The sequence below is a fragment of the Odontesthes bonariensis genome, chromosome 12, assembly GCF_027942865.1.
Source record: "Odontesthes bonariensis isolate fOdoBon6 chromosome 12, fOdoBon6.hap1, whole genome shotgun sequence".
Classification (NCBI taxonomy): Eukaryota; Metazoa; Chordata; class Actinopteri; order Atheriniformes; family Atherinopsidae; genus Odontesthes; species Odontesthes bonariensis.
Window position 1 is genome coordinate 4,746,306 of NC_134517.1, and position 26,041 is coordinate 4,772,346.

The 26,041-nt window shown below is 39.6% G+C and overlaps 1 protein-coding gene across 2 annotated transcripts in view; it reads left to right on the forward strand.

Annotated features, from left to right (window-relative positions):
* Positions 1–4,797, forward strand: part of LOC142396341 (neuropilin-2-like) — a 121,469-nt gene extending 116,672 nt beyond the window's left edge. For both annotated transcript variants that reach the window (XM_075478949.1, XM_075478951.1), the window contains one exon: positions 385–4,797. In XM_075478949.1, coding sequence (XP_075335064.1) covers positions 385–710 — 326 coding nt within the window. In that variant the 3' untranslated portion in view covers positions 711–4,797. The remainder of the gene's footprint in view (positions 1–384) is intronic.
* The last annotated feature ends 21,244 nt before the right edge of the window (positions 4,798–26,041 follow it).

Sequence of the window (26,041 nt, forward strand, 5' to 3'; positions counted from 1 at the left end):
AGATCACAAATTACCAAGCTGAAAAATGGCTTTAAAAGGAAACACAGTGTTTTAAAATGAATCCCATCCCGGGTGAGTTGAGGATATATGTACATATATGTATACTGGCAATTATAATTAGATTTTTTAGGTACGAGCATAAGATAAAGGGCTGTCTAATGCATTCTAACTTTCATTTGTAAATGGGTAAATAAACAAATCCTACTTGTTTTCTGACATTTTTACCTGGAAAATGGTCAACTCCAGCATGAAGTCATTCTCAACTCAGATTTCCAAAGCCAGTGGAACACAGCCAAAGTATCAGATTAAAACAACACATCAACGTTTTTGAAATATACCAGTGTGGTTACATTACGTTTCTAACATTTCCGGTTTTATCTCCAGATTATGTTTTCCCAGGCTGGCCATCCTCCTTCTCCACTCCACCTTCTGATGTAGACCCATCATCTGTCACCCTTGTGTCAGAAAAAGACAAGGACAACGCCTGGCTGTACACACTGGACCCTATCCTGCTCACCATAATTGTGATGAGCTCATTAGGCGTCCTGCTGGGAGCAGTTTGTGCCGGATTGCTCCTCTACTGCACATGCTCCTATAGCGGGCTGTCTTCACGTTCCTCTACGACACTGGAGAACTACAACTTTGAACTCTACGATGGAATCAAGCACAAAGTTAAGATAAACCAGCAGCGGTGTTGCTCAGAGGCATGAGGTAAAGAAGGAGAAGGACCAGGATCCTGGAGAATGATGGGGAAAGGTGTGTCCTTTGATTCCTGCATAAGAAATCTGTTCTCAGTTTGGACAAAATCAACAAAAAAGAAGCACTATCTATCATTTCAAAGTGTCCCCCACCTAAAATTCTACTACTCTTTTACTCTGATGTCTAATGGGGTAACATTGCACCCAGAACTTGCACAACTGTTTATGTGCCAGTGGGGACTTGATCTTCTCTACATGCTTTGTGGCCTGAACCCAGGAAACATCTGACCCCAGTCTCCCTTACCTACAGTCCCATTTCTCCTCTGCCTGAAGGAGAGAGCCTGCTCGATTCTTAAAGCCTGTGAATGAATGAAGAAATGAATATAATTAACAGATCTATCATAGAATATATCCCACCAGCCCCTGGAATGAAGTTAAAAAGGAGTTGAACTACAGCACCCATGACAAACTGGACATTTGGACCACAAATGCATTGTTAATGGGATTCTGAATGACAGGCATTCCACTGGAAGGACTGGTGCTTTTTACAGGAGAGTGACATAAGGTTTTGTCGTCATCTGCCAACAGACAGCTTGCAAAAATCTGAAAGTTCCAGCTTCTTACTGTTTGTGAGGACTTCAGCACCAGTGGGCCCTTTGAAGTGGGTACTTTTGACTGAAATCAACACATATCAAGTGAATGCTTTTTTATGGCAAAGAAGGAAAAGATGATGAAAAAGGACATATTCTTTTTGTTTGTTTTAGCTATGAGTTCTGTGAGTTTTAAATGTCCATTAGCCTGCCATGTGGCACACGCTAGCTCCTTTGTCTGCCCTCGCTCTGCGCTTTGTGAAACCAGTGGCTTAGAAGAGTAATGGTGACTGTTTTTGTTCTGTTTTAGACTTGTGTCCATTTGGATAAGAAGGTTAAGAAAAGCAAACTTTGGTTCGTAGCAGCCCTGTAGAGCTCTGATGCCATTTTTAGACTTTTCTGTTAGAATTGTGTTGGACTTCATGGTGTCAGCTGTTACTTCGGTTCTTTTCTATTTTGACAAATTTTCCATTACAATTTATCGGTCTTTGCAAAGAATAGGAGAAAGGTAAAGTAATACAATAGACAGGAAGTCAGAGGTTTATCAAAATCTAACATGCTGTTATGGAGTCGTGCTTTAGATTCAGTATTCCAGAGTTTCGTTTTTGGTATATATCTATATTTTTTGCTTTTCAGACTGTATGATGCCCAAATGATGGATACACACTGTGTAAACAAAATTTCAGTGATTGTTTTATTGCAACCTATGGATTGCCAAAGAGCTTTGTATGTGCTCAGTTGTGGCTGAATTAGTGTTAAAAGAGGCTGGGTGGACTGAGAGTGATGAATTATCATGCTGTTTATCCATCACTCTTAATCCCACCTGCTGAAAAAAGGCTGAAGTAAGAGAGAATGACTAAAGGAGGAGAACTGAAATCATACAGTCGATTTTTTTTTTTTGGAAACACAAAGGAGCCTTAAGCAAACTACAGTATACGCTGTATCGGAGGACAGCCATCAAGAAGGGCCAGTGCTGCTGGGGAGACACATGCCTACATCAACACACACATGCATACACACATCCTAGTACTCCAATGTTTGTGGGTAGCCTTCACTGACGCAATACATTCTTCAGCCCCGCACCTTAACTGGATTAAGTGGATACCCAACCCATAGCCTGGACTTTGATCTAATCTTAAACCTTCATCCTTAACATTCCTTAACATTTAAACATGCATTTTCCAGTATTTGGGCCCCATTCTGTACGTACTTGTATACCACAAATGCAGTTCAGTTTTCAGACCCCACAAATATAGTGGAACAAGCCCACAAACACATGCATACTGAAAGACACAGATAAGGAATGTGGGGAAGAGAGGGAGGAAAAAAGTTATCTTTACTTGCAAGAGGAAACCATCCAAAGGGTCCACTTTCTATTTGATAAAATTACTCAAAGTAGTGAAAATTACGGAAAGGACACAAGAACAAGCGGGGTAATCAGTCAGTTTGAGCATTTGTAGCCACAATAAATCGGCTATTCCTTCTAAGAATAACTCCATAGGACTATATATGATGCCTCAGCTCAGAACATTTTGGCATAAATTTAATTGTACCTAAAATTTTGGCTCTGTAAAAGCACAACAGGTCAGTGTTTTTACAGGCAGATTTCCCATTTATTTATACATTACTTATTGAACTTAGCTGTTTGATTGATCAACAGCTGGTGATAGTATCAACAAATGTAGCAATGCACCAGAGAATTCTGATGTGATATTTTTAATCCCAGCCCAGTCTCACAAGAATATGTGTAATAGGTACGTTTGTCCACGTGTCTAAATAAAGGTACCTGAAAGGCCCATACTTGCTTCTCTTGCTTGACAGTGCTTGGTGTTATTCCACCATCCACTGAATTTTGCATAATATTATACTGTGATGGTAAAAAGTAATGCAAAATGTAACGTAATTACAATCTGCAAAGGACAATGTAGTAATGAAATGCTTTTGGGGCCTTGCAAATGTTGTAATTTTCTAATTTTTGAGCAACCGTCACACTTTCATGTAATGCAAAATTTTGGAAAGTTACAATTTTGAATGGAAGGTGTAGCACCTAAGGATTCTGTTGCCCAAAAAAAGTGATAGTTTTACATGTTTTGAGCCTTCATGGGGAAGCTGCCCACCTTTGCACCGTGGACCAATATGGCTATTTCACATTCTGGACTGCAATGTTAATGCTGCTCAGATTACTTTAGTTTACAATTAACACATCCTATTTCTCTCATATGTTGTTTTTCCTACAGTATAAACTTAATTTAAAACTTATTGTCAATATTATACATTTTCCATTTATTTGAAGCAAACTATTGTAAAGTGATTTGACCATACCAAACTGTGGACCATTTGATAAATTAACAAGCAGGTTGCCTTGTGCATGTAAACATAGCTTGTAATGAGTCAATAACGGGGAGAACCAATGACATACACACTGCCAATATCTATGATATCATGACAGTTTATGAAGATTGTATTTCAGGGACATTTTGTGTGTCATTTCTACTGTCTGCATTTTATGGTGTTAGATGGCACACAAAATGGTTAGGATTAGGTCTATTTCATTAGATTTTGTGTTCAAAAGAAACACAACATACATATTACTGTCAAAAAGAAAGTTGGAGGAAAGAGAGAAAGACACAATCAAGACACAAAGAACACAGGCAAAGAGACAACTGAGCAAAAATGAGAAATCTGTACTTTGGAGAATCAGATACTGACCTCTCTGTTGAGCAACAGCAGGTTAAGTTGCATCATTCAAAGTCTCTTTTGCCCTCTGAATCTGTGAAGTATCCAAGTTATGATGTTGTTGTCTGAGGCTGAGGCACTTGTGAGAGAAAGTGGGGAGAAAAGAAACTTCTGATTCAGTTGTGTCTTTGCCTACAGCCCACATTCTTTCTCGTTGTGCTCTTCTCTCCCCTCCCCATACTCACAGGCCTGTGTTGGTGAAAAACACAAAGAAAATAAAGGGAATATTAAAAGGTGTTGAACAATGGTCAGAAAAGGAAAGATGGAACAAGGGAACAATGGAAAGAGATGAAGACTTTTCTGTCCATCTTACTGCGTTTTCTTTGGACTGTTTTCCAAGTGCCTTGGAGCTCTCTTGTCATGTTCTTCTATCTTTCTCTTTCTCTTTCTCTGTACTTTATTATGTCACACTCTGGCTCTACTTCTTTCTCTCACATGCAAACAGGAAAAATGAAGCAGTGACCCCTGACAACATCATGCAACATGCAAACACACACACAGACATGCTCATTCTCAACCCATACCCTCTGTCTGTCTCCTGCTTGACTTTGCTAACTTGTTTCCTCAGATAGTATTACCTCTTTCTGTCTTGATGGATACACACACAGACACACATTTACTTATGCACAACTGACTGACTCATACACAGTACATTATGACACACCTATGGCACACTGGCCAGAGAACTCAAACTGTTGTTTGTAGACTTTGTACAGAGAAATTTCTTTTTTAATGTTATTATTATTATTTAATAAAGGCTAAATAACAGATTATTTGTTTGTGGGTGTATTTTTCTGTGTATGTTTGAAAAGTTAAGTCAGTTTAATCATGTAAAAACTAGTTTTAAATAACCTCCATGAATGTTCAAAGAAGCTCTTGGGACCTCAGAGCCTTCAGAAACATTTGACAGGTTTTTGCGCTTTTGAAAGTTCATAACTTTATGTAGACTGTATGATAATAAAATATGCTTAAAGGTAAATGGAGCACATGGGAGCAGTCCACTGAATTTTATATCTAAATCATAAACTGTTTTACTGATGACAATAATCATAGAGCAAACATGGCCCAGCCATTCATTCATCTTTTTTCCCTTTATCCCGTTAAGATTTTGGGAGTCAAACCGGGAACCCTTTTGCTGTTATGTAACAACACTAATCACCACACCACCATGCTGCCAACCTCTCAATCTATCTAAGTGGTAAACTTGATCTCATGAATGAACGTTACGTTGGTTCACATTACTTAATGGTGCACTTTCAAAATAAAAATGACAAAATTGTACTAAGGTTGTAACACATTTTCCAAGACTGTCCTCCAAATAATGACCCTATGGGTCATTAGCTCATACAAGCCAAGGCAACCTATAATTAGGTTTCAAATCATCTGAAACCTCCAGTGGTCATGGAGGTAACTGCATATAAACTGTAAAATGCTGTCCATGAAGGTCACTTTGGAAAAACAATGTAGTTGTTTAGTTAATCCTAACCAAGAAGTTTTGATTCCTTATTCTAACCAAGTAAAGTAATTGACTAAACCCAGCCAGGAAGTGACAAAGTTTCCCTCCTTAGTGCTGTGTTTACGTGTAACCAAGGCAACCTGCAAAACCGTGTCTATGAGGAACAAAAGGTGTCCAGACATGTGGAACAAATATGCGTTCCTTATGTTTGGACATCTCCAAGGAACTTTGTGACACCTTCGTTCAAGAAATCTCTCGTGCAAGACTAATCCTACTCAGTCTTTTCAACCGGCATTGTACTTTTCTGTTTCCCTCCTACTCCACCATTCCTTTCTGTGCTCTCACATGCTAATGGCTAGGGTTAGCAACTAAAGCTACTTGGTTAGTAGGTCTTTATCACAAAATATGTGGTTGGAAAATCTTCATGCATACAGCTTACTTATTTTTATATTCATTTAAATAGACTATACGTTTAGAGCGCTTTTCTAGTCTTGTTGACCATTCAAAGTGCTTTTACACTACAAGCCACATTCACACACACACTTATTCAATTAAATTCTATTCTATTTACATAGCGCCAAATTACAACAAATGTTATACTTCAAAGACAGAATCCAATATATGCAGCATGTCTTGGTCAGAGGCTACACAGTGCTTTTTTCTTCTGTATCACAGAAGTGTCTTGCCCAAGGACACTTCAACGAGTGGTCCGGGAAAACCAGAGTTTAACCACTGACTTTCCGATTGGCAGATAACTGCTCTCTCTTTAAAACTGCAGCAGCACAATTCACATTGTTTTACATGAGCACTGCCCATAAAACAAAGCCTTGAGAAAAGTTGCCATCTCACAAATTTTACCCATGGATTGTGACACTACTATGTTTTTGACAAGTGGACAGGTGGAGATGTTCCCTTTTGAGATGCTGACAGCAACAGCAGCTCTGAGGTTGGTGGTGTGAGCAGGCCTCCAGAACACAACTTAGATGCATGTTTTGGATATATGTTTGCAATGAGAGTTGGAACTAAAAAGGTGGATTTTGTTAATTATCAGAGATGGTCAGTTTTGACCTGCCAATGGTGCAAGACAATACTTGAGACAAACACACACGTACACTTAGGAAGAGTCATCACTCACATTCACTCTCACCCTCTCTGTGTCTCAGAGGTGTTATGTTGTTGGTCCCCATGAGAGGCCAAAATAGGAGGGATCAAAGATTTTCTCTCTTCATTTAAATGAGCTGTGGAAGCTTTCTCCTAATTAGCATTCAGCTATAAAAAAAAACACACAAAGCAAAGCGCCAAAGCCTGCTGGAGATTAGCTTGGAGATCACAATAGAAAATTTGTCGCCCACTCAACCAATTTATCTTAAAAGGGTGAGAGCACAAATGAAACAGATTTTTGGATAATTAGCTTACAATTGAACATGACACCTCTGGTTATGCTTACATTTATGTGTCTGTGTATGAGTGTGAATGTAACCATGGAACAAAGAATGTAGGGATATTTTTTTTACATATTTGCAGCACACTATAGTCTGCCCCATATCCTTGACCATGTGTCCAACTGTTAAGATTTTTCAATTTGCTGTAGCTGTAGGAGGTTAGTCCTAAAGTTTGATTTTAGCCCCTAATTATCTTCGTGAGCCATTTCCACTGGCACTACCTGCATCAGCAGTTCTTTGCCTTTTCTTCTTCTTCTTTTTGACATCACTCCTGCGCTCATTTATTCATCATTTCCTCATCCCACCGTTCCTCTTCTCCTCAGGAGACTGACCTGGTTCTCACGCTTCCGCTGACATAAAACAGGCAATTGCACACACACACACACGCTGTGTACGCTTATACGAGCACAAGCGTCAAAATTTCTGTACACACTGAGTTGAAGGGAGGCTGATACAAAAACACAAGTGTGCCAGCACACATACTTCAGACAGATCTCCTGCAGTTGGCATTTGCTGAGAACGTAACCTACTAGCACAGATTTTCACTCTCTGCTTAGTAGCACAAATCACTGATCTCTCGCTCTCCCTCACACACACACACATTCAAAACTTTTTTCTGCTTATTTTTTCATCTGATCAAACACTGATCCAACACTGATCAGAACTGATAAAAACAAAAATTAAAATCAGTAGAATTGCCATTATTTTGATGGTTGATAGGTGTCAGCCCCATGGAGGACCCAGGAGCAGGAGATGATATATCCAAAAGCTTTTAATGAGGAGCAGGAGTTCACCAGGCTCTCCAAGAGAGAAACAAACCAGGCTATAGAAGTTATCTGTTAATATATATATACTTCTCCCAAAGTGAGATAAGTATATCTATGAAAAATTATCAAAATAAGAATCACTCCACTATAAGGAGGAAAAACAAAAAGGATTATCAAAATTTTAGCTTTAACTTAATATCACTCCTGCTACGGAGGAAAACAAAAAACCTCTCCTGAAAAATAGGAGGCACTATACCATGAAAAATGTATTAAACAAAAACTCACTCCACTGGGAGGAAAAACGAGAATGCTATGAAACTTAAACTTGACTTTAGCAAGACTATATTATTAAAGTTAATCAGAACAAAAAACTCTCTTAGCGAGGATATGACCAAAATGGTAACTTTGAACTTTGACTATGGCTTGGAAAGGCAAGAGTGAAGCACCTTTGACCAACAAATACGACACACTGGCACAAGACAAGGGGAGACGCAGACTCTTATGCACACAGGGTTAACAGGGAACAGGTGGAATCATTCACACAACAATCAGACTGGAACACGAGAGGAAGGCCAAGTGACCTGAAACAAGAGGGAGAGTTAGTATTTCAAAATAAAACAGAAAATGATGAGACATGACATGGAGACGAGACAAAAAACCCACTTGACCTCACCGCAGTGTGACAATACGTTTGTTCGACGGTGAAAAAAAAAACACAATTAAAAAGAGATACCAAAAAAACGTGTCACATTATGTTAGATATCCATGGAAAAAAATTCTAAAATTTAATGGAGGAGCCAAATAATCATTTCTTTGGACAAGGTAAAAAAAAAACCTTCATCTGTTTCTTCTGCATATTTAGGTCCAGTTTGCACCCCTAAGCAGGCCTGGCATAGCTTCCCTGTCCGGAGCCACCACTTGTAGCTTCTCAAAGGGGAAACTGAGGTGTTTTCAGCAGGGATTATCCCATGCCCACCAAGAGCTGTAGTGTCTTTATCCTATACTGGTTGTGGCCTGGGGTCTTCTCTTGGTATAACATATTAAAAGTTCCTCACCTGAGAGGTATCTAATATAGATGCCAAACTATATGTTAAATGGCCCCTCTGTAGCTCCGCCCTGAGCTCCAGCTGAATTATTGTCTCAGTCCCCTCTTCACTACAACATACAAGTACTGGGTCTTCATCACTGCAGATGCCGCTCCAATCAGCCTGCCAGACTGTTACACTCTGATATGCTGATCCAAAAGGCTGCAGCCAGAGTTCTGATGAGATCCAACAGTAGAGCAGAGCACATTTCTCCAGTTTTAGCTTCTCTTCATTGGCTCCCTGTTACATTCAGAATAGAATTTAAGATTCTTCTCCTCACATAATGACCAAGCTCCATCAGATCTTTAAGATCTCATAGGTGGGTATTTTCCCAACAGAGCACTTTGCTCTCAGACTGCAGGTTTACTTGTGGTTGCCAGAGTTTCTAAAAGCAGAATGGGAGGCAGAGCTTTCAGTTATCAGGCCCCTCTCTGTGGAACCAGCTGCCAGTCTGGGAGGCAGAGCCTTAAGTGCGAGTGCACAAGGAACGTAAGAAGCCCTGACGAGTGGATGGTGGAAAAACGGAGATCTGTGTGAAAAGGAGAGCAGCGCTGTTATTTTTTCGGCAGCTGAACAAATAATGCTTATGGAGCTGTATGAGGATTTTAAAAGTGTCATCACCAGAAATGGTATTACAGCTGCGATCAAAAAAGCGAAGAAATCAGTATGGTTAACAAATGCAGACAGACTAAATGCGTAAGTTATGAAAGTTTCATACCTTTGTCAATTGTTAGACATTTATTTTACTGTCCTCATGTATTTATGCTCTCCTCTTGGTGTTATAATTTGTTTACATAAAGCATGCTGAATTGTCTCTGTATGAGATGTACAGCACACATATACTGGCCCTGCTCACTTTATTAATAACCCAATAATCGACACGCATCATCATACTTTGGGACTATATTATCGTGAGTGTGTGACCCACATATTAATTTTTCACTGTTACATCTCAACAGGAGCAATCTTAACAGCCAAAAGCGTACCTGGCAGCAAGTGAAGGTAAAGTACAGGAAAATATTTCAGAGTGGTAAATAGCCTTTGAAGAAATGTGTTTGTACAATAAATAGAGCACCAAACAAGATATGGAAGAAACTGAAAATAAAAAAGATCAAGCTAGAGATTATGAAACTGGAGAGGGATGTTTGTATAAATTCAGATAAAGGAGAAATTCGTGTTGTGAACTGTATTTAATTCTGTTTTCTCTCCACAGCTTGAGAAACATGTAATAATAATTAAACAATTCAACACAACTTGAACTCAAACTTGTCATTATTGTACGATTCATGCAACATGTTAGAAATGTGTTTTTTACATTTATATTCACAGTGGGGTGCCATGACCTAACGTGTGGAAAGTTATAAATCATCTCTGTCCATTTAGCCTTCTTACACTTGCTCTGACTTAAACTGCTACTGTGCCAACGCTAAATTATGAAAAGAAGTTCTAACTCAAAGGTCACAACAATAAGGATCAAAGGAAATATGTGTCCCTGTACAGGTCCCTCACTGTGTCAGGAGAAACTGAGTCCTTTCAGGCACTGGAACCTCCAGGGACTCAGACTTTCAGCCCGAAAAGTTGTCCACAAGACAAAATGTATAAAATATGAAGTATACTATTAATTCAAGATGGCTCTGTCAGAAGTCAGCCATGGTGCCTGAGAACTTTAAGCAATGAACCTGTATTTAATTTGGCCAAAGGTCATTTCTATCCGTGCCCTTGTTGTAGCATGTGCATGTGCATGTGCATGTGCTTGTTCCTGGATCAGGATATGCCGTGAGGAGGTACGGCCAGCATGCATAGCCTCTGTCCCCAAGCAGGACACCATTGAACTCTCCTGCAGAATAAGAGAAATATTGGATAGATATACATGTGTTAAGACTTGGCAATTTGATGCAATATGTGCCTTATATGGCTATCTATAATAAAGTATGACGAGCACTTTAAATTCCTTAAGATGACCTCTACACCTGACCTTTCATTACATTACCAAAATTCTGCCTATAGACCTTACTTCAAAACTACACTCCTTCGGGTAAGTAAAACTCTTGCGCCTTGTGCAAACCTCTGTGCCAGTGAGGATGCTCGGAAGATCCAAGAATCATGACCTGATCCCGGCCATTTAGCCTCAATGTTGGAAATTAAATGACCTCCATCACAGATCATCTGTATGTACGGGGGAAAGGAGTCAATGATGAGGTTTCACAGGGCATAAATGTAACATTGCTCAGCATTACCCAAAAAGGGGTTGATGTGGTATTTTTCAAAATGAGAAATCAAGTTCAGAGTTTATGGACAATTATCCCCAAGCGTACCTGTACATTTAGGATATGGAAAAATTTTCAGTTTACATAGTCAGCCTCCACGGGTCCAGCAGGGGCCTGGATAATGTGACAATGTTTAAATCCAGACTGAAAGTTCTATTTAGATGTGCATATGACACCTGAAAGTATTTTATCTGCACTCTTCACTTTTAAATTAATTAATTAATATTTTTTTTGTTTTTTGGAATGATTTTATTGCCGCCTTGTGATTTTATGTGGCTGTAAAGCACTTTGAATTGCCTTGTGTACGAATTGTGATCTACAAATTGCCTTGCCTTGGATGCGTACATGGGTACAGTGTAGTGCACCGATAACATTAGGGAGGGAGATGATGAACTTAATGCAAATACTTCAGCCAGTAGGTTGTTTTACATTATTGGCTACTGTAAATGTGGAGCAGCAGCCTGAAAGGACAGAGGTCCCCCCCCCCGACATTCGCAATACTGACACTCTCCCTCTGTTCAAGTCTTAACTCAAAACCCATCCGTTTAACTTTGCTTACCTCCATTTATTGCTCTGTTCTGTGTACTTTTAATATGGTAATATTTTTTAATTCCTGTGTTCGAATATGTAATATCTTATTTGTACAGTGTCCTTGACTGTTTTGAAAGGAGCTTTCAATAATTTGTATCATTAACATTATTACCTGTCCCCCATTTTTCTGAGTCTGGTCCTACGTGGGTGTAGATTGGATGTTTGTTAGGTATTGATTAGTTTTAATGATTACCATGTTCTCTCTCATTTAAAGTAATACTATGTAACTTCTCAAAAAGCCCATTATGGAGCTCCCCCTACAGGCTTGGAGGTAATGTACGGTTACACTGTCGTAAATACAACACCCTTTCGCTTTCACGTTTCACGTTTGTTGACGAACCAGCGAGGAGTCAGAAGGTGCAAGCTATGTTGACCGAGAAGGTAAGAGTAATCAAATGTACCTGGGAGCGTGAGAGGGGTCTATTTGTTTTTGCGGTAGGTGTGCCAGAAAGCAAGTCGAAGTACTTCCGCTCAGCTCCCGGGCCGGTCCAGCAAAGTTACATAGCGCAGTTATTCCAACTCAGACCCCCGAAGGGCATAGGAGACAGGCCAATCGTAATATTAAAACTCATTCTAGCCGCACAATTTTTTTCAAGCTGTTATTTTAAGGTAGAAATGTTACATAGTATTGCTTTAATTTCATGTTCAATACGTGTGTATAGTGTGTTCAAAACGTTCTTTAGTTGCACTAGCACCGACTGATTGATTTTTCGAGACAGTGAAAGTGGTGATATGATAACCACAGTTTTTGTTTCATTTTTTTAGACAAGACATGAGTTGCGGGAGCGCAGAATTCTTGTTGAACATTTCTTTCGGGAGTCTGTTTCAGCCGGTCGGACATTTTTTGAGTTGCAGCTAAGCTGAGCTTCAACTTTAGCCTGCCCGGGACCAGGCTAGTTCAGCAGCATAAATTACCATGGTTACTCAGCGGGCGTTCAAATAAGCCACGTTTATGAAACGGAACTCTCGCTAAATTTAGCCAGAAGTAGCGAAATAAGCCAGGCTTTCCGCTAAGCCAGCTTCTAGGAATACCCCCCAGGTATCCCTGGCCTGGTGTTGTGGTGCGTGTTGTCCCCTCTTTTCTTTTCTTTTCTTTTCTTCCCATTAAAATGGAATTTCATTCTTTCCACAGCTGCCTCGTGCACGCTCAGGACGGGGGATTGGAACAAAGAGAAATTTTGGTAAATCTGTTGGTTTCTTTAGCTTGGCTACTATTTGGGGGAATTGGCTCTGTATATATGAATTGGACTCATTTTTAATTTCATTAATTGGATTTGATTGGATTATGATTGGATTACAATGAATTTTATTCTAATTGGCTCGGATTGGATTGTCTCTTTGAAGTGCCTTGAGATGACATTTGTTGTAACTTGGCTCAATATTGATAAAATTGAATTGAATTATATTCTTACCTCACTCAATCCACTTAAGGCAACAACTCACCTCCTGAACCAAGCAATCCAACTTTTTCCAACTAAGAACTGCATGGCCTTTCAACATGTGCCCTTCAAGCCAGGACTGTTGTCTTCACTGCATATTTGCAGATTAAATAGTTCAACAGTTTCCCTCGTTGAGGCTCTACACAACATTGTAAGGGAATGTTTGTGTGTGAGTTTGTATTTCAGCATTTTGTGGGCTTACAATGATTTGTGAGTGCAAATCCAAACTGTGGAATCTGCAGAAGAGGTGTCTTTGATACAAATCCACATAAAAACGTGTTCCCTCTTTGCTAAGAAAAGTGTGAATGTGGTACAACTGCTTCTTCCTCTTTTTCCCTTCTTTGGCGCATGTTTCCGTCATACTCACAGTTCATTTCTTTTATAATGTAATCGTGTTTTTTGTTTCCGTCATACTCACAGTTCGTTTCTTTTATAATGTAATCGTGTTTTTTGTTTTTCATTTGCATTGCATCTTAATTGTCTGTATGTAGTTCTGGCTCAATAAAGCAGCACTAATAACAGAGGAAGGAGCAGGACTGAAAAGCATGTATAAAATAATGAGTTACTAATTTAATTTGTATGCTTGTAGCCTCTAACTGAATCATATATTTTGAGTTGTAAATAAAAAGGGAGTCTTAATAAAAAAAAATCTTCTCTCTGTTTTAATGGTGCCAACCTGGGTGGGTGTCTGGGTGAGGGAGCTTGCTCATAGTCTTGGCAGCTTGCAGCACTCTGCTCTGCTAATGACGCCAACTCACTGGCTGCACGCAGCTAAATCAAATTTCACTTTGTAAGACAAAAGCTTTTTTTTTCTCATGTTCAAACACAACTGTTGAAAATCTAAACACAGCACAAGGTGTATCGCATTCTCCTTTCTGGCTTTTCATGTGTTCAGCAGTTTGCCAGGCTCTAAATTTTGCCAAATGTAAAAGTTACACTTAAGCAGAGAAGCTTACCAGAAAAAAAAGTGGCTTCATGTTTGGTTTCCTTGTCTCTGTTTTCATCCATCATTGGTATACTAATCATTTTAATCCAGTTTTTCTTCTCTTCCTCTCCTCCACCACCATCCTCTCGCTAACTGTAAATCATCTGAAACATTTCATTTTCAATCTGCCATCGTTTCCCTTATGAAACATTTAGTCATAAGTGTCTTCAGAGCCTTCTTCTCTTTTGCTTAATATTTCATCCCTTCTTCTTGATTCATTCGGAAAACATTTCATCCGTCAACGTTGGAGCAAGCACATTCTGTTATGGTGATATCAGCCTTTCCGTTCAGTAGCCTTTGGCTGATGCTGAACTGCTGCTTAGCCACAAACGCTTGTGCTTTTAGAGGCGGTTGTTGACATTAAGACACTTAAACAATCCAAGTCTGCGGTTTGCCCCACTCTGAGGACCAATTGTGTGTGTGTGTGTGTGTGTGTGCGTGTGCGCATGCATGCAGTAAGTAATGAAGATCAAGATGAGCTGTTCAAATTTTTACAAATGCACACAATCAAAAATTCCTTTCAGATACTAAACTTATTCTAATACTCATGAAATAGAAGGACAAACAAAACATACCCACCAGGGACAAAAACACTTTGGACCACTGTTACACCGTTTTAAAAGATGCCTACCGTGCCGTTTCATGGGCAGCTCTAGGACTCTCAGACCACTGTCTGCTTCACCTCATCCCAACCTATAAGCAGAAACTGAAAACTTCTAAACCCGTGGTGAAGACTGTTAAGAACTGGACAACGGAATCCAAGCTGGAGCTGCAGGCTTGCTTTGACTGCACCAACTGGAGAGTTTTTGTAGCCGCAGCTACAGACCTCAATGACCTCACTGACACTGTAACATCATATATCAGTTTTTGCGAGGACATCTGTGTGCGATCCAAGACCTTCTGCACTTACAATAACAGCAAACCTTGGTTCATTCCTAATCTTAGGGGCGGCTGTGGCTCAGTGGTTAGAGTTGGTTGTCCAACAACTGGAAGGTTGGCAGTTCAATTCCCACTCTTGCTTGGTGGAACTGATAGCTGGAGGGGTGTCAGTCCACCTCCTTGTCATGGCTGAGGTGCCCTTGAGCAAGGCACAGTACCCCCATGCTCCCTGGGCACTTTCATGGCTGCCCACTGCTCCAGGTTGGCATCTATCTCTGAGTGTGTGTGCGTGTGTGTGTCAACAGGTGCCAACCTGGATGGGTTAAAAGCGGAAGACAAATCTACCTTTGGGTATAAATAAAGTCACTTAACTAGGCTACACAAAAATGTTTTTCACTGTAAACGATACTTTTTCTTATCGTTTGGCTGTCGCGGCCACACGGAGCCGGCGTTCCCACTACCCCAAAACAATAGTTTTTGAGAACGGGTTCCAGAGTGGGAAGATCTGAGAACGGTCTCGTTTCGTTTCCATTGTTACAGCGAAAACGGATTTGTTTCCATCTGCGTCACAGCCACATGGCTAACGCTAGTGACGTATACACATACGTTAGTGACCAGAACAAAAAGCGGCTTCTATTCAAAATCCGGAAGAAGAAGACAACACAACAAGGACAGCGATCATCATGGACCCCACATCATTGATAGCAGCACTGCTGCAGACACTGCTAACTACAGCGGCGTTGTTGAAGGAACAAAGTGAGCTTCGCGCTGGTATTACATTACATTACACTTAGCTGACGCTTTTTATCCAAAGCGACTTACATCTATTGAGATACAGGGTATTGGTTACAGGCCCTGGAGCAATGTGGGGTTAGGTGCCTTGCTCAAGGGCACTTCAGCCATGAATAGAGGTGTAGGGAGAGGTAATGGCGGGACTTGAACTTGCAACCCTCTGATCTTAAGTCCGCCTCCCTAACCACTAGGAAGTAGGGGCGTACACGCATGCGCATTGCTTCTTCTATTGTTCTGGTGTAACCGGTGGGGGTGGCTTACAGCGCACCTAGAGGTGTTTCGTGTGTACTGCATCGTTTTCATCGTTTTCATCGTTTCCATGAGGACACAGAAGCTTCCCCGTGTGGTCGCAATAATTTTCATATCCGTTTTCAAAAAAACCCTTGTTTCGTTTTCGTGTAGCCGTAGCCTTAGGAAGCTACGCCAAGCCAAAGAGGAGGCCTACAGGAGTGGGGACCGGGATCTGTATAAGCAGGCCAGGAACAAACTGTCTAAGGAAATAAATGTAGCCAAAAGATCCTACAGTGAGAAGCTAAAAAATAATTTAGCTTCAAATGATCCTGCATCAGTTTGGAAAGGTCTGCAACAGGTCACCAACTACAAGAAACCATCCCCCCACCCTGATGATAATCCCAGACTGGCTGATGACCTGAACGACTTTTACTGCAGGTTTGAAAAGCACCCATTATCACACCCATCACGTACAATGAGTTTCCCCTCAACACCCAACCCCCTCCCCCCACCTGCATTGACGATTTGTGAGAAGGATGTGCGCAGTCTCCTTCATGTTATTGTTGAGTGTTGTACTTTGTGAGTGAAGTTACCGGAGTCAAATTCCTTGTTTGTTTAGTCAAACCTGGCCAATAAAGCGGATTCTGATTCTGATTCTGATTCTGATTCTGGTTCTGGTTCTGATACATAGGCCCCCCACCCTTCCACACACACACACACGCACACACACACACACACACACACACACACACAGAGACACTGGTATGAGTGCCTACTCTTTGCCCCATAAATAGCAACAATAGTCCTCAACAGGGCCTCTAAAGGAGCTACAGAGTGGTCTGCCATACAGCCAACTCTTTCATCTGGGTAGGTGGCACAAGTGTGAGGGTGTATATATGAGTGCTTGTGTGTATGGGTGGTAAAGAGAGAGCTGCAGGCACCAGCAGCAAAATGCGTGTGTTTAACCCTCCCTGTCCTATCCCACACACAGCCAGCTAACTTCACCTTCCAGCGAAAGCTTGTACCCACACACCCATGTCAATACGTGTTGGATCAAACACAAACTGCCTACAGAGCAACCCTTCGCTCTGTGTGCTGCAACATCAAATGATACCTACCTTTCAAATTGACTGAGTATTTTGGGATGCACTCAGGAGGCATTCTGTCTTCAATTCTGTCCCTTCAGGTGTCAAAGCAGGAATATGCTTGAAACGCAGTGGTTCAATGGCATATCGACAAGGTTTTTTTCAAATAAACACTTGAAGACAGGATACACGTACAGTACTCACTCTTCCTGTGCACATTACATCATGCAGGTTAAATTACCCTGGACCAAAACAATTGTGTTCTTATCTGACACCATTTTTGCTGATGGAGTATAAAAATAATATTGAAAAGCATATGATGATTTCCTGAATCATTCAATAAGCCTGTGATACCAATTTCTTTCTAATATTTTGAACTAGTTTGGATTTATCTGTTGTGACACACTTCTTTGGATTCTTGTTGGTCCAAAGCTACACACCCATAATTTGTATTAATTTTTTCCATATTTGAGTTATTATGTACTGTACATTCCTCACACTGCTAACTGCACAGCTGTTTGTGATATCATCCAGTCTGTTACAATGGAACTCAATGAGTCAGTGAACTACTTTATTTGAACTATTTAATGATGTTTCTTGAATAGACAGCTAATTTTCCAGGTCATGTGACACCAGCAACCAGACGATTTGCTAACTTCTACTTCTTGGAAGGAAGACCTCTTGGAGCTGACAGTCCTATGGGAGGTTCACATGGAAACACCTTGAGTATCACAAACTGGTTGAGTGTCAGAGGAGTGGCTGCAAAGCGTGCTCTGAGCCCATACAGCTGGGATGTAGAGGCTGTGCTGCAATTTCAACACCCTGCTCAGGGTGAAGAGAGCTGCCACAGAGTCCTCAGAGTGAGCCTGTAGGTAGTCTGAAATGTGGGCCAGTGAGGCTGGTACACAAGTCAGGGGCTGACCAACCCTGGCTAGGTCACCTGATCGCAAGATCATCACTGATGATGTGTCCCAGAACATCTCTCGATGTAGCTACACAAATTAACTTAGAGGATCATTTTACAGCATTGAGTAAAACAATATCCTTGTGGGGATTTTTTTAAGGGGGCTGCTCGGTAGTGTGGTGGTTAGCACCGTCGCCTCACAGTAAGAGGGTTCCAGGTTCCACTCCCGACTGGTTCTTTCTGTGTGGAGTTTGCATGTTCTCCCCGTGTATGCGTGGGTTCTCTCCAGGTACTCCAGCTTCCTCCTGTCCAAAAACATGCATGTCAGGTTAATTGGTGTCTCTAAAATTGTCCTTAGGAGTGAGTGTGAGTGTGTGTGTAGTTGTTTGTCTCTGTGTGGCCCTGTGATGGACTGGTGACCTGTCCAGGGTGTACCCCACCTCTCGCGCAATGACAGCTGGGATAGGCTCCAGCCCCCCCGCGACCCGACAGATGGATTCAGTGGGTATAGAAAATGGATTAATGGATGTATTTTTCAAGGTTTTTTTCTTTCCAATTTTTGTTTTGAAAAAAAAGGATTACCTTTAGACATTTAACACATTCACACTCACAATAAATGAAACAGCACAGTCAACATGCTGCATTCTCATTACATTCACATAGCATTGAGGATAAATTACACAGCCCCTGTAGCCAAAAACCCTCCTGGTTTTAAATAATTCATACTTGTATGGAGCAGATATTACTGGAAGCTTGTGGCTATGACAGTGTCAGGAGGTACAGAGGGATTTAAAACACAGAGGATAAGTCAGTGTGGACATCGCTTTTTCAGCATTTATGATTAAGTTTTAGAAAGCTCTTAAAAACTAGTTCATAATGAACTCTAAAAGGTATTGCAGTCAATTTGCATACAAGCCATGAAATGACTGTTTCCACCTGACAGCAACAATTGGCTGTAATAGTTGCCTTTGTTCTCTTTGTTACATTTTACTTCAATCTTTTGGGAGGAAAAAAAAGGCTTCTGGTCTTCTGTGATGTTTTGTAATGAAAAATGTCACATGAAAAAATAAGTAATGATGTACGCAGTCGGCTAGCTCTGTCATCATGCATGCGCTTTCAAATAATGCCTTGTGTGTGTGTCCACCATCAATAATTTTCTAATAATGACCCCATGGCTTTAAGTGTGGAAAGAGCTCCAAAACATCAATCATGGTTCCGAGCATGTCTGTGTGTGCGATTGCTGCATTTTTTCTGTGCATGTGGAAGGAGGTTATTTGTACTTACTCTTACGCTTTCTTTGTGTGTTTCGGGATGTGTTTGTCAGTTTTAACATGCTGTGCATTTACAAGCAGTTTGGGGCAGTGTGTTTATCGAACTGGCAGCAACTCGTTGCATTATTCATTAGCAGACAAAGAGTGACAGATGACTCCCTTTAAGAGTGCGTGCATGTGTTTCAAATTGTTCATTTAAGAAGTAATACCGATCAGGCTATTTTTGGATATGTTGTCATTAAAGCTGCATGATTAACTATACAACATAGTGATGCTTAACACATCAGAAAGATATTTATCATCAAGCTACTAGATTTGTTCTTCTCATTATTGCAAGACTTCTTTTTCAGATGAGGAAATATCATGACCTTGGTTAAAAACTGAAAAATCAACATTTGTCTATTACAGTTGAGCTATATTATAAAGTCATACTGACATGCAATCCCCTCTTCTGGGGGTTTAAACGCAGGAAACCTACTTGTGATGGATGAAAAAAAATTAAATAGAATAAAAAAACTCCATTAATTGTAATCTCATCATTAATTCATCTTACAAATTATGAATTCAATAGTATATCAGAGGATAATTTTTTCTCAATATGTATTTTGAGAATCACAAGAAGTATCTAATAATTTATCAGTACGATACTTCACATGTTGGATACAAGTAAATAATATCGGTGTATTCAGTAGTAAATAAACAACTCGTGAAGAAAGTGTGGTTATGAACAGCAATTCACTAACTGAGTTTGGCCCACCCATTTGATTATCTACACCAACATGTGGTGCTTTCATGGCTGTTTTGGTCATTTAGAAGAGTCAGTCAAATGCTTGATCCTGTCAGCAGGGTAAGTCAGGTGATGTTCATGCTTTGATGAGTTAGTCCGCAGTGTGGGAACAAATCTATTTACTTCAATGTATTTTTTTAACCTTATTCAGTTGTTTTTTGTTGTGGCTCATATTCAAGGCCAAGACAACATAAAGATGCTATAAAAATGAATCAAGAAAAATTGTCATACATCAGTGAAAAAAAATTTAATCACAATCACGCAAACCCTGACTTAATCTAGATCTTTTCCAATGTTTCTAACCTTTTTTTGCTTTCTTGTTAATGCACGTTTTTCACAAATGCACAACTTTTTCTGATATATTTCTTATTTATATTCTTTTTCCTGCTATACATATGTATATATATATATACTGTATATATTATGGCGTGCCATTCAGGAAATTAATCTTTGAATATATGGAATGAAACTCTGAATATATTGAATGAAACTCTGAATATATTGAATGAAACTCTGAATATATTGAATGAAACTTTGAATATATTGAATGAAACTTTGAATATACATAGTGACATATAGAAACTCTTTAATAAAAAAACTCTTGAATCTCGTATATAACATAATAATTCAATTTACAATAATTGATTTACAGCTGGTGCTCAGCCCAAGATTGGTTTGAAACATCAATCAGCAAAAGTGAAAAGACTCAGCAAGAGCAGGAGAGGCTCTTCCATTTCCTGCTGAGTAAAGAGAAGGTTACATGCCACAAACAACTCCTGCCCAGCATGGCGTGTCTGCTTGTGTGTGTGTGACAAATAATGCATTTTGTTCGCCTTTATGCATGTGCCTTTGTGTGTCTTTTTCTTTTTCTCCTCTCAGCATGTAGTGAATGACAGCTGGTGATTTTGAGCGACAACTGTTCAGACTAGAGGAACCCCAGTGTTCAGCTGTAAATAAAAGCTCATTGTGATTTAAGCTCTGGCTCCCAACCAGTTTGGTCCTAATCCATAATGTATATGTCCTGCATACTGCTCTGCAGGTTTGTTTTCAGAGGGAAAGTTTGGATAAAGCCACTGTACACTCCCATCCCAGCAACAAACAGCAGCAAAGTGAGTCATTACGGAAGCTGCTGAGCTTGCTGTTGTGTTTAACCACTGAGTAGCTAGACATTTCAATCAGGAATTGTATGCTGCGAGATTAAAAAAACATCCCAATGCCAAAATCTTTCAAAAATTGGATTCATGGTTATTAAAGTGAAAGTGCAACAAACTGGTCCAAACTGCTTCGTCCTACTTGGGGTGTTGTATATTCACACAACAGCTACACATGTGGAGTCTGATTTGAAATAATTGTATATGCTTCATTGTAATCAAGAGTACAACTTTTTTTTTTAAGATAAAGCTAATTTGTCATGTCCTACTGTATATCTTGTCATAATTCATATATAATGGTTATCCGTAGATTTGAATAAAAATGATGAAAAAAAGCCAATAAGTATATTTCAGGATCAAAGTGAGCCATGCCTATAACCTTTACTATAAAGGGAAGTTTTAAGCCTTACATTAAAGGAAAAGTGCATGTTTGGAACCACAAGTGGACCTGCAGTCTGAGAGCAAAGTGCTCTGCTGGGAAAATATGAAATGATAAGATCTTTAAGGTATGATGGAGTTTTATTATAAAAAGCTTTAAATGTGAGAATCATTTTGAAATGTAGTCTGGATTTTGCAGGTAGCAAATGAAGAGAAGCTAAAATGGGAGAGATAGGATCTCTGGATAACTTTCACTGCAGCATTTTGGATCAGATGGATGCTTTTAAAAGAGTATTTTGGGATAATGTGATAATGGCATTGCAGTTGTGCATATTTTGAATATTTTTTTAATTTAAAACATAAATTACATCTATCAAATTTAAACTTTTAATGTGCATCAGTGCTGAATTCCATTGTGGAAAAGGTTTTAAAAATACAAAAAAAAAAATCTCACATTTATTTTAGCTCACTAAATCTCATGCTACGTTAGAAATTAGATGCAACCCGAGTGTTTACAGTTGGAACAGCTATACACGCCTGTACTGCAATGAAACGTGGCCTTTGAATCATTAAGAGAGGAATCATTATATGGTCACAGTGGAGTGGGACACCATCTGCAGGCATAATTGGCAGAACCATGAAATGTTCTGTGATGTCACAGGAGTAGCAACAGATGTTGTCAGTGTGTCTTTGTAAATGCTGGTGGGGGGGGGGAATAAAACTGCACTTAGATAGTGTTTTTTTTATCCTAAATCATAAACAAGATGCTTTACGCTGTGTTTTTTTTAGTCAAACACTCTGAATTAGAAAAACAACAAACTGATTGTTTAAAAATTTGGACTGATCAATTGTAGATTCACAAATGTTATTTTGTAGAAAATTACATTTTATAAAATTACATTTTTTAAAGATGTGACACTGAAGCACCAAATTCTTTACACAGTAGAGGTGCTAGTTGATTTTACTGTGTGTACGTGCTCAAATAAAGCCAAGTGACTGTGTGCTTCCTGCTCTCAAAATGTCTGATGTTCAGACTTTGTTGTCAGGTATCTGGTCTGGTGTTACGGTGTTTGTTGTCCCCTCTTTTCTGTCCTCTGAACCCCCAGCTGGTGGAGGCGGATGGCCACCCTTCCTGGTTCTGGTTCTGATGGAGGTTTCTTCCTGTAAAAAAGGAGTTTTTCTGTCCACAGTCACCTTGTGCACGCTCAGGGAGGGGGATTGGATGGAAGAGGTTTAGATACAATCTACTGGTTTTTTTAGTTGGTTTTGTATCCGTTGGACTCATTTTGAATTTAATGAGTTGGATTTGATGATTGTATTACAATTAATTTGAATGTAATTGGTTTGCTGTGGTTTGGTGCTACAGTATATAAATTAAACAGAGTTGAATTGAATTATGTGCAGAGAAAATCCATGTAACATAAAGAATTGTGTATATTTTTTTTATAAAGAAATGTTTGGTATCTTCCTACCTCTTTTCTGTTCGTCATCAGACACCTCAGAATTTCCAGTTTCCTGAGTGCCTCTTGGCCGCACACTGGTGTGATAGTCGGTGCTGTCATCTTATAGCTAAAAGGTTCCTCCTTCAGCTGTGAAATGCTAGCAGTAGCATTCCCCATCAGTTCCAGGCTCCAGATTGCAATACATAATGGTCCATTTGACAAATGTAGTGTGATTTTTTTGTTTGCTCCTTTTTACTATTTTCACAAAACTTATCTTTTTCAAATTAATTCAACTTAAGTGTATCAATTTATTCAACTTTTTTTATTTTACATTAAAGAAAACTTGACTTACTTAAGATGAGAGTTGATAACCGCTTGATTAAAAAGAGATTAGGCTGTATCCACAACATATCTTCCATATAATCCAATGTTAGTTTACAGCGCAGCAGGTCCCAACCAGCAGGTCCCAAACAGCTTAGGCTGCATTTCTAAAGGGAAAGACTGGTAGCAGTTAATTTATGAGGATTTAAAAATCTTTAGTTTTGGTAAAATTTCAGTAGATTAAGAAAATAAATTTGGCATTTGTTTGAGATTAATTGCAATAAGTGACAAATATGCTTTTGAATGCCCGTGAACCCCTGTGGCTATCTGCATGTGTGATGTCATTGTCTGTCAAACACAGACATCAAGGTCTTTGAAAGAAGTCTTAATTCCACAGAATTTTCTCTTTAATATGGTGTAATAACATTAATGTTAATGACATGTTGTTGGAATAATGTTGTCTGCCTAAAATTGAGCCCCTGATGCTATTTGTTTCCTCTCATTGTTTTTATCTATTCTGGGCTGCACATCTGAAGACTGAGGAGTACCTGGTAAACCAATGAAAGGTTTGAAGATCCTGGATCTTTAAATTGGTTTGTCCATAACTTGTTGGTTGCTTATGATATTTATCTAACAAGCTCAGACTGATACTTTTCTTTCACTGTACTCTGTCAACACATGGTGCTGAGACGAGGCAATGTTGAGAGACGAGGCACGAGATGTTACAGGACTGCATACTCCTACATACTTTGATATATGTGGCGAACAAACATGCTTACAAAAAGACGGAAACAAGTTAAAAAAAACGTGTTTATCTACAGGACAGTTGGCTTTCTCAATATGACGTGTGTGAAATGGATACATGTGCAACGTAATGCTCATTGTATATATTACAAGACAGAAGAGAACATTTTGGTGTTTAAATTGGCTGAAATTGACCAAACATTTTTACTTGAGAAGAACTTCTTTCCTTGTTCGTCTGAAATGGAACTGAGGAACTAACTGAGGCTTCGTCTGGGAGTCAGACATGATGATGACAAGGTTCAAATTTTCATTTGAATTTTATGATGAATAGCATGACACGAACAAACACGCTGCTGTTGTAATGTTGTGTATTTGTTAGTCATGCTACAGAGTACTAAGGCAAATGTCTGGAGTATATAAAGACGTTTCATAACTTTTATTTTAGGAATTAACTGCAGCTATAATCTTTTCTGATTGACAGCCAACACAGAGCAGAGAGAGGAATGATCATGACCATATTGTTCTAATGATTATTAACCCACATGTTGGCAACTTCACCAACAGAGCCAAGCAAAGCAAACACGACAGAACAAGAGAGCTAATCAGTTCCTACTTACAGTTGACAGCAATGAAGCCAACTCTGCCTCTGTCTGTCATCCTTTTTTTTAGCAGTAAAATCAAATCTGATGTTTATTTTTGTCCCGTGTTTTGCTCATTCACCGTATCTCTTTTTCCTCACTTCCTCCCAAAGTGTTTTCTTGGGTTTAGATGCTGCATCTGCCACAGAGTTTTTTTTTATCCACTTGCTGTTGAGTGACATGGTACTGTTAAGCAAAACAGTGTTGTGCCAAGCAGGAAAACTGCGGTATCTCATCCCCGGTGTTTAGTGTTGCTTTGAATACATAAAGCATCATGGCTAGCTTATTGGTGTCAAAATAGTCAATAATAGAGTCCACTGTTAGTCTCATTTTTGGGACATTTCCTATAATTTAGGGCAAACTTTGGGTAGAGCCTAAGTAACATTATTACCAGCACATCATCTGGGATCTCAGAGAGGGAACATAGATCAGTGTTTTAGAATCATAAAAACATCAATTAAAATATATTCTTGTTTTTTCATATTTCTTTTTTATTTTCTTGTTAAAAATGTAATATTTCTGACAGGGGCCATGCCATATCTGTAAGTTATATTGTTTTTGCATTACAGGAATAAATCATCCTACATTTTTTATTTGCCATGGCACCTAAAATATTCATGATCACAATCACCAGTGTTCCATATTTATGCCAATCACCTTTGCTTTTCCCCTCTTGCTCCGCATACATTCTTTTTCTTTCTCATCTCTTCTTCATTTTCTTCATGATACATCTATCCTCTTTCTTTCCTTCTTGTATTTCTCTCCCTACAGGCTATGGAAGACCCTCTCTTATGAGAACCCTAGATCTAAGTCGCAGTCTTACTCTGGCTCAATATTGTATCATCTATCACTCTGCATAGAGCTGCAGGCAGCTTCAGCCTCCGAGGAAGGGGAACAAGATTTACTACAGAGGATGATGCCCTGAGTCGGTGGTGGGAGGACAGAAAAGGGAGATGGAGATGTGGTTGGACACAATGAGGCAGAGGAAGAAGCGAAGAAGATTATTTGAAGGAAAAAGGAAGGAAAGGTGTTCTGTGGAGATGGAGATAAATAGAAATTAATGTGAAAATAAGACATAAGCAGAAAGATGGATGCGTGGAAGGACAGGGCTAATGAGCTTACGTGATTGAGCTTATAATGAATGTGTGCATGTGCATGTGCATGTGCATGTGCATGTGCATGTGCATGTGCATGTGCATGTGCATGTGCATGTGCATGCATGTTGTGCGTGTGCATGTGCATGTGCACATAAACGTAGTTAAAGGCCAATGCCTGGCTGCGTGTCCATTAGGTGTTTAAAAATGACTGCGGTTGTGTGTGTGTGTGTGTGTGTGTGTGTGTGTGTGTGTGTGTGTGTGTGTG